This window comes from Micropterus dolomieu, linkage group LG20 (assembly GCF_021292245.1).
Source record: "Micropterus dolomieu isolate WLL.071019.BEF.003 ecotype Adirondacks linkage group LG20, ASM2129224v1, whole genome shotgun sequence".
In the NCBI taxonomy this organism is placed as follows: domain Eukaryota; kingdom Metazoa; phylum Chordata; class Actinopteri; order Centrarchiformes; family Centrarchidae; genus Micropterus; species Micropterus dolomieu.
The window spans coordinates 1,526,677-1,542,912 of NC_060169.1; the positions used below are offsets into that span (position 1 = coordinate 1,526,677).

General features: G+C 43.5%; 1 protein-coding gene across 1 annotated transcript in view; it reads left to right on the top strand.

Annotated features, from left to right (window-relative positions):
- The window catches only part of LOC123958575 (NACHT, LRR and PYD domains-containing protein 12-like), a 52,441-nt gene that overhangs the window by 12,598 nt on the left and 23,607 nt on the right, over positions 1-16,236 (top strand). The window contains exons 8-9 of the mRNA XM_046032019.1: positions 13,335-14,483; positions 14,596-14,769. Coding sequence (XP_045887975.1) covers positions 13,335-14,483; positions 14,596-14,769 — 1,323 coding nt within the window. The remainder of the gene's footprint in view (positions 1-13,334; positions 14,484-14,595; positions 14,770-16,236) is intronic.

The window sequence follows — 16,236 nt, forward strand, 5'->3', positions numbered from 1 at the left end:
GCCCCCCTGTCCGGCCCGGTGACAAATCAATACATAATTAAATAAATAATAAAACAGACAAAGGAGTATTTTAATACTCTCTTGTTAAAGTAAAATCTATCTGGCACAATATGGTATCCAGGTCATTATACTCTATACCAGGCTGCTGGGCAGGACAGGTTAAAAAAAAAAAAAAAAAAAAAAAAAAAAAAAAACTTTCTGTTGCTGGCCTCTGTCTGGCCAACAAGGATGACACAGTGAATAATGACAGTTCTCTCCAATCAGCAGTCTGCTGTGTTTTCCCGTTACATTTTAGTATTGCCTCAGCTCGCTTGGAACCTCGACGGAGGTGATATGGAAAAAAAGTATCTGGTAGCAGGTACAGGTGCAACTTTTCTACAATGGAAAACCAAAAAAAGGCGAGTAGAGTTGAGGCGAGGCGAGCTGGAAAAGGCGCTTTTCATTGCTGATATTTCTGTCAGTTATTTCAACAATTAATCAGTTAAGTAGTTGTTTGGTCTGTAATGTTCTGTTCTGTAGAAAATATTCACATTTAAAAGTACATTATGTAGTTTTTTATCTTAAAATAACTGCTTCAAAATACAGTTACCCTAACAGGGTGAATGTTGTCTGTCATTGCCGCGTTACAAGAACATTGTAATGCTTTACGGCATCTCAACACTTCAGCAAAACTCTTTAGCAAGCTAGCAAATTTATAATGTTCAGTGTGAGTGAGCTAGCTCAGTATTCTCAGTATGGATATCATGGCAGAGGCGGAAGAGACCGAAGAAGGCGTTGGAGGAAGCGAAGATGAGAAAAAAGGAACCGGACAAGAGTAAATAGGGGGCTGGCTATTACTGGTTGGCGTGAGCTAGAAGAGCTGAAAGGATGCAGGACAAACGCAGAGCAGCCCTTCTTTCTGTTGGACTAGTCAGTAATAACATATTAGCTGCTAGCTGTGTCAGATATTGTTGTGTTTGATGTTTGGTTGTTAGCAAAGTTGTCTACTATGGAAGATTTTATCGGACTTTAATATTTGTAACCCACAGAAAACAATCCACAAATGTGTACTATGATGCATAAATATTTCAATATCTACTTCCTTTTTACACATTTGTGGAATTTTGTCCAATATGTACTGTATCTGTAAAAAAAATATATAAACGAATATCTGACTATCCAAATCATGAATTTTTACATTTGTATTCATTTCAACAAAACAAAAAAAATATGTACAAGTTACTCTGTACACACATATTTTAATTTCACATACAAAGTGTTATTAACGCATATTTGGATCTATTTTTACACACAAACTTTTTGTAACATTTGTGGAATTTTGTCCACTCTGTACCACAGACATCTGTAAATGTGAGAGCAGTTTATTAGCTACACCAGCAGGTGGCGGTAGCAACATTGCCTCCCATGAGTTAAGTAAGAATACCCACTGCAGTACCCAGGCTCATCTGTAGGAGACAGCAACTACAAATATTAAAGTCCAATAAAATCTTCCATAGTCTACTTGCTAGTTTTTGATCATAATGTAATTATGTGCACTTGTACAGCTGTCATTATTTTGACAGCAGTGAATTACACTCAGGAACGGTAAGATTAGATTAGATTTTCTATATTCCCTTTTTAGGAAATTTATTTCCACCACACATACACAGTCTCACACATCTTATGATGCACCAAATCACACAAAAAATACATCTTACAAAATGTTGCTTTTGTCAGAAAATCTGATAATTATAATTAATTAATTAATTAAATCGTTGCAGCTCTAAGTATCAATACTTAAGACAAAACTTAGTATTAATAATATCCTGCACATTCATGAATTCAAACTTGTGAGAATCTGGTCAAACCTGTTTTATTCACTTTTAAATAACATTTCATTCGTAGTCATTTGTTTTTTTTTTGTATCAGGGTACAACAAGAGAAACCAGACTCTCCTGCGCCCAGCTGTGTGTCCCTGAAGAATGACCGGTCTAATGGTCATCTTCTTGGCTTTAAAGATGTACAACCTGCTGATGGAAGGTAAGAATTTAAAACTGAACTGTCATTATCTTACTCTCCGGGGAAGAGGAATCCCGTCTTGGTCCAGAGCTTCATAGTCTGTTGTAGGACTGAACAGTAGACCGTTTCAGCAGTGACATCACAGTGTACACCTGCTGGTTCAAAACTGATGTTATTGATCTCAGGTTTGATAAACTGAGCAAACAGATGAATGAACAGGGATGATTTTATCATATGGGCTATAGCATTTTTTATCTAAACTAAGCGCTCCTATTTTTCTAAAATTGTTATGGTAAACTGGCTGCGCAGTTTATCAATGTGTTCCCTGAATTTATTTATATCTGCACACAGATTATTCTTTCCTACCATATGACACCTAGAGTGATCTAAACTGTTCAGATGATTATGATTGGTTTGAATATATTTAGGCTGCACAGCTGTTTTCTGGTTGGAAGGTTGAAATGTGAGCAAGCAAACACAAAAAAACAAACCCCACCTGAAGTAAGTCATATTGAGTCCTTAAAATGTTTTAAAATTATTTTTTTCCCCACAGACTTCAGCAGGAGAGCGCGGAGGTTCCCAGTGATCAGTCTGCCCAGCAGCAGCAAACAGACCTGAACTCCACATTTATGGTGTGTACATCTAACAAAACACACTATTTTACTATTAACATCAACCACAGATGAAATGCTGAACTACCATTCACATCCTAACAGTCTCCATGTTGCTCTGCAGACTGACAGATGAATCACATGTTGTGTTCTAGCAGTTTAAATTAATGTTCAGTTTATGTTTCTGTTCCAGCTGCTGGAGGAGAAGATCGTCACTTTTGTAAAGAACGAGCTGAAGAGTGTCCAGAGGATTCTGAGTCCAGATTACCCAGAATGCTTTGAGAGTCTGAGTGAGGATAAGGAGGTGTTGGACAGTGAGGATGAAGAGCAGAGGAGCAGAGAGGTCTTTATAAAGATCGCACTGGACTTCCTGAGGAGGATGAAGCAGGAGGAGCTGGCTGACCGTCTTTGGAGCAGTAAGATTTTAACAGATTTAACATGATGGAAAGAGGAAATGGAGGCAACATGGGAGAGGTTTACATTTCAAACGCATCAGATCAGTGACTGTTTGTCTTCCACTGATGAGCTGTGTAAAACTGTTGGAGGAAAAAAAATATACAGTAGGATTTTTGTCAGGGCCAATTCTGATTATTATTAATCGAGGAGACCGATGACTGATAGTTGCAACCGATATACATTTGCATTAAAAATTAAAATTCTGGTGTCAAAATTAAGAATAACACAAACTCCAACACAAAACTTTAAGCATATGTTTAATTACATTTATTAGCAGTTATCAATTTACATGTTCAATCTTTATAAATAATAAAGTCAATGAATCAGAACAAGGACACAGGGTGTCTAGATAGTTGGCATCTTCACTGTCCAGGGATGGATACCCCAGAACGCACTGGTGCGACAAGGTTTCCCTGTCTGCTGCGGCTGCTGTTGGGCTGGCCGTGAAATTTGCCGTGGCGTGGGGACGCTCTCTTCCAGGGAGGCGGGGCGTTCAGGAATTACCCACTCCCGGGCCAGACTCTATGGGTCTAGCCGCTGAAAGGCAATGCTTGGAAGGTCAAGGTCTCCAGCAGGATGTTGTACGCACCATCCAGGGAGTGAGAGCGGCGTCCACTTGGTCTTTGTACCGTGAAGTGGGATGCATCCCAGCGCTGGTGTGGCTCAAGGTTTGGACCCTGTGGCCTGTCCCCTGGCCTCGGTGCTTTTGTTCCTTCAGCTTCTGATGGACAGAGGGTTGGCTTTCAGCACGGTGAAAACCTAAACTGCTGCCATTTCATCCTGCCACGAAGTTTTCAGCAACAGGACAATGTTCGCTCACCCACTGGCGAAGTGTTTTTTGAGGGGTGCCCCACAACCCCTCAGTTGAAATTGGCGCCCTGACCAGGGCCCCCTTCCAGCCAGCTAAAACCACCTTGCTTACAGCGCTAACATCTGCCAAGAGGATCAGCGATCTGGCAGTCCTCTCTGTGGCCCCATCGTGCCTCAGGATCCAGGGTGACGCCAGCTCTGAGATTCTACCTAACCCTGCCTTCATGCACAAGAATATCACCAGCTCTTTCAGATTGAGGGTGATTACTCTGGCTGGTTTCTCCCGCCTCCTCAAGGGACAGAGGAAGATGCTATTGTCTGACCTTCTCTGTCCGGTGCGCGCCCTGTCATTTCATGTTGCGCAGACGGCGGCTTGGTGCCGCTCTCAGCATCTGTTAAAATAATTGGTCCCTGGGTCCCCACCTGTCTGCGCAGCGTCTGTCGTATTGGCGGTGTGAGGGGCGCATCAGGGCGCACTCCACCAGAAGTGTTTCCTCGTCTGTGGTGGACTGACGATATTTGCTTGGCAGCCTCTTGGTCTTCCCTGTGCTCCTTCGTCTGTTTTTAACTGCAGGATGTCTCCCATTTCTCTTTGCTCAGCGTTCTGTCAGAGTGATACGCACAGTGTGTGTGATGCAGAGGGTAAGACCATGGTTGAGGACCACACCACTGGTGGGCGTGAACAAAGCTGTTCAGGTCTGTGCTTTCTTAATGTTTATGCTTATTAAAGAGGTGTACAGATGAAGTATTAGCTTTTTACTAGTACCAGTGCTACTGGTTTTGCTGCACTTACAGTAACACGCTTAGTTGTCGTTAATTTCTGTAATCTCCGCTAATCTGCTCTCTGACTTCACTCCGAGTTTGTGTGTGTGTGATAGCTACATCCAGAGCACAGCCTGTATAAAAGGAGTGGAGGTAGCCAACGTGACGTCACCCCTTGGTTTGTGGACTACTGTTTTAAAGCCACGAGTTTGGCATTTTGGCCGTTGCCATCTTAATTTTTTGCAACCAGGTACTGGACGTGACCATATTTGGCCATGACGGTAGAGCTAGCTAGCTTGGGTATCTAGGTGCATCTGTAATATATGTTAATTGTGATAGTCATCGGGATGCTAATTTTTGCTAGCAACAAATAGTAGTAGAAAATGAACAGCCGACTGCTAATAAGCTTTTTCAGTAGCGCTGGTTAAATGTATACAGAGCAGCGGATAAGAGTCGCCTCTATCCTGATTGACAGGTCGCCATGCTAACAACTTGTCAATTACAAGGTAGCTCCGCCCTAAAAATAATTTTTCATTGAGGTAAAAAGGTGCCGCAATCACATTTGAAGAAGTTACTTCCCCAAACAAAAACAAAGAGGGAAAACTAAATCATGACTCAGCTGGGATGATATTACATGAGAAAAGTTGTTCTACAGGAGAAATATATCTGAAAGCAACACAGAATGACTGAGAGCTGCACCGTATCATATTCTGTTATAGTTAGGCTATAGAGTTTGAATCTGCCACCTGAATTTTGTGTTTCTCTTTATATATATATAAAAATATCATCAGAATGCTGTAAAAAATTTTCATATAATTAAGCTTTAAAGATTTCTTAAAAATAGTGTTAAAATCTTGTCCCCCCTCGATCTCGTGAACCTAATCTTGAATCACATCTTGTGGGTTAAGTGTCTTGTCTCACCCCTAATAGTGACGCATGTCAGGGGGCATCCGAACATTGAATAGTTCCAGTACTGAGCCCCATTCATTTTCAGTGTTTTCAAAGGACGCTTGCCGGTAAGTTGATGAAATAACAGCATTTTTTTACATTTTAACGCGTTAGCTGATCTCTTGTGAATCTAATCAATAGTGGTATTTTATGTATCGAGCTTTAGTTAAGGTTTATCGGAAGATATTAACTAAGTTAGATAGAATGTAATGTCAGTTACAAAGTTTATCTTGCGCCGGTAGTTGTAAGGTTACACATGATTACAATGAACGGGAGCTATCTCAGCTAGTTAACATGGCTAGCTTGTATCTAGTGAGGTTAGTAAAAAGGTTAGTCCACAAAAATCAGCGGTTTGGTGGTTTGTGTGAACAAGGTGGCCTGGGGTTGAGTCTGCATTCTTGTGCCAGTCCACCCCCTGATCATCAGCATAAATGTGGATGAGTACAGTAAAAAGAAAGTCTAACTGCAGATAGATAATGACATGTGAATCCATGGGAGACTGACTTTAATGAGCGAGCAAGCCAGTTATCTACAAAAGATCCAAAAGGCGAGGTATGTCCCTGTCAGACACAGCTCTCTGTGTCCTCCAGAATAATCAGAGTTGAATCAGTACCTTTCAGTGTCATTCTCAAGTACCTAAGGAGGTGTCTTCTATTTTTACCTTGGGACTTCCAGCCCATACTCCTGGCAGATTTCCTCTAAACTGTGCCAGCTACCTGGTTATGGCTTTCCATGTACGCTGCCTGCATCTTACACCCTGCTGTTATGCGCAGTGCTGTTTCAGGGGCATCCTTGCACAGTCTGGTAGACCCCATCCTCTATTGATCTTGTACTGAGTGTCTGTACTTGTGCCGCCATGATCAGTACTTTAGTCCAGCCTTTTCGAGCCACTGGTAGGATTTCTTGATATCAGCCACTCCTTCAAGCAAAAAGTGAGCTCTCAAAAACAAGGGGAAAAAGCATTAAAATAAGGGAAATATTACTTAAAATAAGCCAAATTATCTGCCAACAGAACAAGAATATTTTACTTGCTACTTAAGGACAAAAAAACTTGAAACAAGTGAAATTCTCTAACAGAAAAGCCGCCTGATAAGAAGAAATATCTTGTCAGACAAAAAACAAGTGTATTTTGCCTTCAATTAAGATAATTAATCTTACTAAGATTTTAGTTTTTGCAGTGTATCTGTCTGTGGTACATGCTGTGCAGTGGCTTGTCCCTCCATGAAGGCTCTTTCTCCTTCTTGTCCTCATCCTGCCGAAGTATTCTTTTAGCCCTTCATCTTTGGGGGACATCTTCCTGATGTAATCCTGGATCTTTGTTGTTTCATCCTGGACAGTGGTGTGACACTGACTAGCACTCGGCCTCCCTCACTCCCCTCAGTGTACAGTCTCAGGGTGCGGTGCTGGATTTGGGGTGAAATGCTCCATGCATTGTGAGGAGCTTCCTTGTCTTGATATCAGTGCCCTCTATGTCCTCTTTTGGCCAGTTTATATACTAGCAGGGTATCTGTTGACTGGCGTATGTGTTTATGGCTTGGATCTTGTTCTTCCCATTCAGCTGACCAGCAAAACCTGCCTTACTCTGTGTAGGTATTTGGCTGTGGCGGACTTCCTTGCTGTCTCCTCATTGTTTCTGTTAGCTTGCAGGACTCCAAGGTATTTGTAGCTGTCCTGAACATCTGCAATGTCGCCTTCTGGTAGTTCAACACCCTTATTTCTGAATTTTCCTTGTTTTGATACTATCCGACCACACTTTAACAGTTCGAATGACATTCCAATGTCATTGCTGTAGATCCTGGTTGTGTGGATCAGTGAGTCAATGTTTCGCTCATTCCTGGCATACAGCTTGATGTCATCCATGTTGAGGAGGTGACTGATGGTTGTTCCACTTCGGAACCGGTATCTGTAGCCACTCTTTGTGATGATCTGGGTGAGGGTGTTCAGGCCTATGCAGAGCAGCAGCAGGGATAGTGCATCACCTTGGTATATGCCGCACTTAATTGTGACTTGTGCAGTTGGCTTTGAGTTGGCTTCCAGACTTGTTTTCCACAGCCCCATTGAGTTCTTGATGAAGGCTATTAGTGTCCTGTTGATCTTGTACATTTCCAAGCATTCCAGTATCCATGTATGTGGCATTGAGTCGTGGGCTTTCTTGTAGTCAATCCAGGTGGTGCACAGGTTGGTCTCAATTGACTCCTCTATTGACCAGTAGCTGGTGCTTGGTTCCCCTGGTATTACTGCCCATTCCCTTCTGGGCTCTATTCATTTTTGAGCCATGTGCCTACTCATCTTAGTCTCTAGGATGCCTGACAGGACCTTCCATGTTGTGCAAAGGCAGGTAATTGGCTAGTAGTTAGATGGGATTATTCCCTTCAGGCGATCCTTCATGATCAGGACTGTCCGTCCTTGTGTTAACCATTCTGTGTGTGTCTCATCCATCAGCAGTTGGTTCATTTGTGCTACCAGGTGTTCACCGAGTGCAGGTAGTTTCTCCAACCAGTAGGTATGGATTATGTCAGGACCTGAAGCTGTCCAGCTCTTCATACCTGACACTCTTTCTTGGATGTCTGCCATTGTAATGGTTACTGGATCTTGTTCTGGGAGAGAATGCTGTGACCTGTTCTTAGATCCACTAGCCACTTAGGCAGGACCAATTCTAACAGTGTTGGAGCCCTATGCGAGATTTGAAATTTGGCGTTTTTAGGAAATTTATGGGGTAATTTTCCTGAAATGTAAGAGCATTGGTTTAGTTTAAACAGTGGAGGGGACAAATAAAGAGGGTCTGGTCTCCCCTGGGAAATTTTGAGCATTAAAGACTTAATTTCTTGCATTCTGTTGAATATTTCTGTACCAGTTTATGGGTACTCTCCATCTATACAAAGCGAACACAATATCCAGGCAGTTGGTGAGAATTCAAAATGTTAAAATTTAATAGAATATAATGTAGTAAGGCTTTCAGGCATTAAGCAGCAATTGCTTATTATGTTTTATCCTGTAGCTCAACTTTTCTAATTTAATAAAATCCCTGTTGAGTCAGTACACATGCTTAGCCTTCCCTTCTCTTTTGAGTCTCCGTTTGCGGAAATAACCTCTTTTAATATTCCTACATTGGACCTCTTCACATCAATGATAAATTAATTAATTTTCATTCACTTATAAACTCCTGGACTTTAATAGCTCCTGTGTTTCAGCAGGTTTTCTGCACATATTCAAAACTTTATGCACATTCAGAAAATCTCCCATAGTTTTCTGTGACATGTCCAGAAATAAATCTCAATATTACGAGACTAACATCATCATTTAATGAGAATTCATAATATTTTTAATTCTACTTGGCCTCTACTCTGCTGTGCATTACGTTAGACCATTAGACCGACACAGTTTGGGACCGCATGCTGCATGCTGAGACCAAAACCAACCGAAAACACTACTGTTCAGGCAGAAATCTCACCACAAATCCACACGTTAACTTCAGCAGCTCCGATAAAGTGCAGCTCACATTCCAAAACAGAATGCTGCACTTCAGTTTTAAGACGTTTATGTTGCAAAACTCTACCAGTTACGTTACTGTCTGGACTCTCAGTGCGATGTGCACATGATTAAAATTATCAGTGTTGCATCAGCTGGGCGGAGTTGATTCACGCAGTTAAAAATCTTGCGGGGCCCCCAGACATTTTGTGCCCTAGGCGACCACCTATGTCACCTATGCCACGGGCCGGCCCTGCATTGAGCATTTGTGTTGTATCATGTCTCCTTCTCCCATATGTTCTTCCAGGACTGTTCAGTCTCAGCCCCGGGTGGATCTGATCTTGTGTTATTACCCTGCCACTGAGAGTACACTTTGGATGGTTCAGTGAAAAATATCCGGTTTATTCTCCTGGCTTTTGCTTCTCCTTTGAATCTCTTTATGCGGGTAACCAGAGTGGTGAGTCTTTGTTTGGCAGTCTCCGGTGCGTCAGGTATAAACGGCTTGTTGTATTTCTTAGGTAGCTCCTTCCTTGCATGTTTCAGTAACACTGAGAGCTGACTAACCTACCTCTGTGTTGCCTTGATCTTGGCCTCTAGCCTTCTCCTCCATGGGGGATAATGCTCTTTGTGGCTTATGGTGTTCATCTTATAGCCAAGCATCTCTATGATCACTGTTACTGTGGCATATATCAGCTCATTGGTCTCGGTTATGGTTTTAGTAAAGATAGTATTTAGAGATTTTCAGAGGCTACTTTGTCACTCAGCTTTGGCGATCTAGATTTTTCTACTTGGTCCAGCTTCATCATAATCTTCAATCTCAGGTCAGTCACCACAGGCCGGCCAAAGCCCCAACCACCACATCACCTAGTGACAGAATGGCGGGACACCCCTGACAAGGTCGCTGGACCGATAGGGGCTTGACCTGACCATTAACACGTGGACTGCCCTGACTTCTCACTGGAACATAAGGCACTGCCAGTATATGTTCCCCCTCTATACCCAGTAGTCACCAGATCTTCACTTTTCAGATCCTAGGTTGCACTATGCATGCAGCCCGACATATCCAAGAGATAGAAACGCACAAACGCCATTGTGCAGATCTCTTCAACATCCAAGCCGTCCAAGCCGGTATTACTCAGATCTTCAGGCGTGTTTGGACTGCACTGACTGGGATGTTTTCAGGACTGCTACTAACAATCTGGAAGAGCTTACAGAGGCTGTGACGTCCTACATCAGCTTCTGTGAGGACACCTGGATACCTTCACGGTTCACAGCCAAACTCAGACAGCTAAGGTTGGAAAAGGATGAGGCATTTAAGAGTCAGACTGAGCCGGGTACAGGGCGTTAAAGTAGAGGTTTAGCAAGGAGGTGCAAGAAGCTAAACAGCTGTATACAGAGAGGCTAAAGAACGGTTTCTCAGCAAACAACACCACTTCTGTCTGGAGGGGGTTCAGACAGATATAAACCAAAGTCTCCCCACTCCATCAGGAAGTCAACAGGCTATTCAGGAGGAAGAAACCCCTCAAAGCAGCTAGGCTGGGCTGTGTCTACCCTTCCACCCTTCATCCCTGTTCCCAAAAAACCAAGGACCACAGGACTAAACGACTACAGGCCCGTGGCCCTGACCTCTGTGGTTATGAAGTCCTTTGAACGCCTTGTGTCGTGCCACCTTAAATCCATCACATACCCACTCCTGGACCCCCTGCAGTTTGCCTACAGAGCTAGCAGGTCTGTAGATGATGCAGTAAACATCGCCCTTAACTACATCCTCCAGCACCTGGACTCCCCAGCAATCTACTCCAGGATCCTGTTTGTGGATTTCAGCTCTGCTTTCAACACCATCATCCCGGCCCTGCTGCAGGACAAGCTCTCTCAGCTGAACGTGCCTTACTCCACCTGCAGGTGGATCACAGACTTTCTGACGGACAGGAAGCAGCATGTGAAGCTGGGAAAACATGTCTCTGATTCCTCTTCTCTCTGTACACCAACAGCTGCACCTCCAGTCACCAGTTCAGCTCCTGACGTTTGCAGATGACACCACCCTCATTGGGCTCATCTCTGGTGGGGATGAGTCTGCCTACAGGTGGGAGATCGACCATCTGGTGACCTGGTGCAGCCAGAACAGTCTGGAACTCAACGCTCAGAAGACAGTGGAGATGATTGTGGATTTTAGAAAGAGTGCAGCCCCACCCTCCCCCATCATCCTGTGTGACTCCCCAGTCACCACTGTGGACTCCTTCCGCTTCCTGGGCACCATCATCTACCAGGACCTCAAGTGGGAGCTGAACATCACCTCCCTCAGCAAAAAGTCCCAGCAGAGGATTTACTTTCTGCAGCAGCTGAAGAAATTCAACCTGCCAAAGACAATGATGGTGCACTTCTACACCGCCATCATTGAGTCCATCCTCACCTCCTCCATCACCATCTGGTACGCTCCTGCCACTGCTAGGGACAAGGGTAGGCTGCAGCGTATCATTCGCTCTGCGGAGAAGGTGATTGGTTGCAATCTTCCATCACTTGTTCACCTCCAGGACTGAGGTGAGCAGGAAAGATTGCAGCTGACCCCTCCCACCCTGGACAAAAACTGTTTCAGACTCTTCCCAGGCTGCGGTCAATCAGGACCAAAACCTCTCGCCATAAACAGCTTGTTCCCGTCTGCAGCTAGCCTCATTAACGAGGCCCGTGCAAATAATACAAATGTCTCATATATTATTTCATTTCATATCATGCACAAACCTGGCACATTGCACATACTTGTTGTTAATTGTTAATCTTTGTTGTTGTATGTTTTTATATTGTCAATTTACATATTTATGTACACAGTATTCTCTTCCTTTGCAATACGTCTGCACAACACAAACCCAGAATAATTCACATCTTTCTCTGCAAATAGTTGTATTGTATTATTTTTCTCTAATCTTTTTATTATTGTTATATAACTTGCATTGTATATTCCCATCCATCCATCCATCGTCAACCGCTTATCCTGCGTACAGGGTCACGGGGGGGCTGGAGCCAATCCCAGCTGACATCAGGCGCAAGGCGGGGTACACCCTGGACGGGTCACACATAGACAAACAACCACTCATGCTCACACTCACACCTAAGGACAATTTAGGGTAACCAATTCACCTAGCCTGCATGTCTTTGGATGGTGGGAGGAAGCCGGAACACCCGGAGAGAACCCACGCAGACACGGGGAGAACATGCAAACTCCACACAGAAAGGCCGGGGCAACCGGGGTTTGAACCCACGACCTTCTTGCTGTGAGGCGACAGCGCCGCCCCATTGTATGTTCCATAGTTATACATTTCTACATTTATTTATGTCAACTGGATGTTTGTCTACGTGTAGAACCTTATCACCAAAGCAAATTCCTCCTATCTGTACACTACTTGGCATTAAAGCTCCTTCTGATTCTGATTCTGATTTTGCGGTTTCACTCATGCCTGAAGTAGGCAAGTAGCATTAAGAACCTTGCCATGTATTTGTGTGTGTGTTCTACGATTGTTTTAGCTTATGTTTAGGGAAGGATAAAGGGGTACACTAGCCATAATAAATAAAATTCCCAATTATCAGTGATGTTATGCTTTAATGTCTCTCCAGTTACACTTCAACAGAATTAATTAAATCCTGAATCTTGTTAATTTTTTCAGGAAATGTTGCTGCAGTGTACCCACGTAGACTCAAGTCTAACCTAAAGAAGAAGTTCCAGTGTGTATTTGAGGGGATTGCTAAAGCAGGAAACCCAACCCTTCTGAACCAGATCTACACAGAGCTCTACATCACAGAGGGAGGGACTGCAGAGGTCAATGATGAACATGAGGTCAGACAGATTGAAACAGCATCCAGGAAACCAGACAAACCAGAAACAACCATCAGACAAGAAGACATCTTTAAACCATCACCTGGAAGAGATGAACCAATCAGAACAGTGATGACAAAGGGAGTGGCTGGCATTGGGAAAACAGTCTTGACACAGAAGTTCACTCTGGACTGGGCTGAAGACAAAGCCAACCAGGACATACAGTTCACATTTCCATTCACTTTCAGAGAGCTGAATGTGCTGAAAGAGAAAAAGTGCAGCTTGGTGGAACTTGTTCATCACTTCTTTCCTGAAACCAAAGAAGCAGGAATCTGCAGGTTTGAAGAGTTCCAGGTTGTGTTCATCTTTGACGGTCTGGATGAGTGTCGACTTCCTCTGGACTTCCACAACAATGAGGTCCTGACTGACGTTACAGAGTCCACCTCAGTGGATGTGCTGCTGACAAACCTCATCAGGGGGAACCTGCTTCCCTCTGCTCGCCTCTGGATAACCACACGGCCTGCAGCAGCCAATCAGATTCCTCCTGAGTGTGTTGACATGATGACAGAGGTCAGAGGGTTCACTGACCCACAGAAGGAAGAGTACTTCAGGAAGAGGTTCAGAGATGAGGAGCAGGCCAGCAGAATCATCTCCCACATCAAGACTTCACGAAGCCTCCACATCATGTGCCACATCCCAGTCTTCTGCTGGATCACTGCTACAGTTCTGGAGGAGGTGTTGGAGACCAGAGAGGGAGGAGAGCTGCCCAAGACCCTGACTGAGATGTACATCCACTTCCTGGTGGTTCAGACCAAACTGAAGAACATCAAGTATGATGGAAGAGCTGGGACAGACCCACACTGGAATAAAAAGAGCAGGAAGATGATTGGGTGTCTGGGAAAACTGGCTTTTGAGCAGCAGCAGAAAGGCAACCTGATCTTCTATGAATCAGACCTGACAGAGTGTGGCATCGATATCAGAGCAGCCTCAGTGTACTCAGGAGTGTTCACACAGATCTTTAAAGAGGAGAGAGGGCTGTACCAGGACAAGGTGTTCTGCTTCGTCCATCTGAGCGTTCAGGAGTTTCTGGCTGCTCTTCATGTCCATCTGACCTTCATCAACTCTGGTGTCAATCTGCTGCCAAAGGAAGTGTCAGAAAGCAAATCTACAGATTTCTATGAGAGTGCTGTAGACAAGGCCTTACAGAGTCCAAATGGACACCTGGACTTGTTCCTCCGCTTCCTCCTGGGTCTTTCACTGGAGGCCAATCAGACTCTACTAAGAGGCCTGCTGACACAAACAGGAAGTAGCTCAGAGAACAATCAGGAAACAGTCCTATACATTAAGAAGAAGATCAATGAGAATTTGTCTGCAGAGAGAAGCATCAATCTGTTCCACTGTCTGAATGAACTGAATGACCGTTCTCTAGTGGAGGAGATTCAACAGTCATTGAGTTCAGGAAGTCTCTCTACAGATAAACTTTCTCCTGCTCAGTGGTCAGCTCTGGTCTTCATCTTACTGTCATCAGAAAAAGATCTGGAGGTGTTTGACCTGAAGAAATATTCTGCTTCAGAGGAGGCTCTTCTGAGGCTGGTGCCAGTGGTCCATGACTCCAACAAAGCTCTGTATGTGCATACAGAACTATCTATGTTAAATTTGGCATTACTAAAACCTGTAAAACTACTACTAACAACTATCGTTTGTTTTTCTTCTCATGTGTTACTTAATCCTCTTCAGGCTGAGTGGCTGTAACCTCTCAGATAGAAGCTGTGAAGCTCTGTCCTCAGTTCTCAGCTCCCAGTCTTGTAGTCTGAGAGAGCTGCACCTGAATAACAATGACCTGAAGGATTCAGGAGTGAAGCTGCTTTCTGCTGGACTGAAGAGTCCACACTGCAGACTGTCAGTTCTAAGGTTGATGTTCAGTTATTTTAAAATGATGACCCTTTACACTGATATTTACTTCATATAGGCTATTGATTATTGAATGAACTGATTGAAATCCCTTTTAGGTTAAGTGGCTGTAACCTCTCGGAGAGAAGCTGTGAAGCTCTGTTTTCAGGTCTCAGCACCCAGTCTTGTAGTCTGAGAGAGCTGGACCTGAGTAATAACAACCTGCAGGATTCCGGAGTGAAGCTATTGTCTTCTGGACTACAGAGTCTCCAGTGCAGACTGGAAAATCTCAGGTTAGTGTTTGGCTATTTGAAAATGATGACTCTCTGAGCTTTTACTTATGACAGATATTAATTATATTAATTGAACGTACTGACAAAAATCCTTTTTAGGCTGAGTGGCTGTAAACTGTCAGCGAAAAGCTGTGAAGCTCTGTCCTCAGTTCTCAGCTCCCAGTCCTCTGGTCTGAGAGAGCTGGAATTGAGTAACAACAACCTGCAGGATTCAGGAGTGAAGCTGTTGTTTTCTGGACTGGAGAGTTCTTTCCCAACACTGGAATCTCTCAGGTCAGGATTCAGCCTTTTGTTTAAATGTATTGAGCAAACCTTTTTCTAAAAACATTTGACCAGTGAATAAACTGACTGATAAAACTTTTTTAGGTTGAATGGCTGTAAATTGTCAGAGAGAAGCTGTGAAGCTTTGTCCTCAGTTCTCAGCTCCCAGTCTTGTAGTCTGAGAGAGCTGCACCTGAATAACAACGACCTGAAGGATTCAGGAGTGAAGCTGCTGTCTGCTGGACTGGAGAGTTCACACTGTACACTGGAAACTCTCAGGTCAGAATTCAGCTGTCTGCAAAGAGTCATCTGGCAAGTTAAATGTTGAGGCTTTATAGTCATTTTTATGATCTTGTATTAAATGTCACAGCAATATGGTACTTAAGGGGAAGCCAGGTCAGGAGTTGTATGTAAACATAATTTTCTGCCAGAACTTCAAGCACAAGAAATATGTTGTTCCAGTCTTAAAGGCAGGTAAGAGAAGCCCCCATGACCACGCCAGTATACTTGCAAGGGTAAAGATCTACAGAAATTAAATGTATGCACATTTTGTGACTTTCTGTTAGGTGAAGAAGCAAAGACAACACTTGGAGCCCTCCTCTCAGCAACTCTATGCCGCATTCAGACCAACCGCGAATTTTCGCCTCGCGACACTTTCCTCGCATGAGTACATTCGCTGCAAGTGTTCACACACAATGCGAGAAGGCGATTTTAGTGCGATAACATGAATAAACACAACTCGCCTTTATTACAACTTTATGAACTCAAAGTAAACATTTTGCTGTGATTAAATAGCAATAAACGGATTAAACTGATGCCGAAATAACTACAACATGATGCAGATTTGTTAAACATGTGAATTCATGCTTTGTTAGGTCTATCAGCAAGACAACAACTTCTAAAATGTTTGTTTTCTGAATGGAGTTTGGATCGA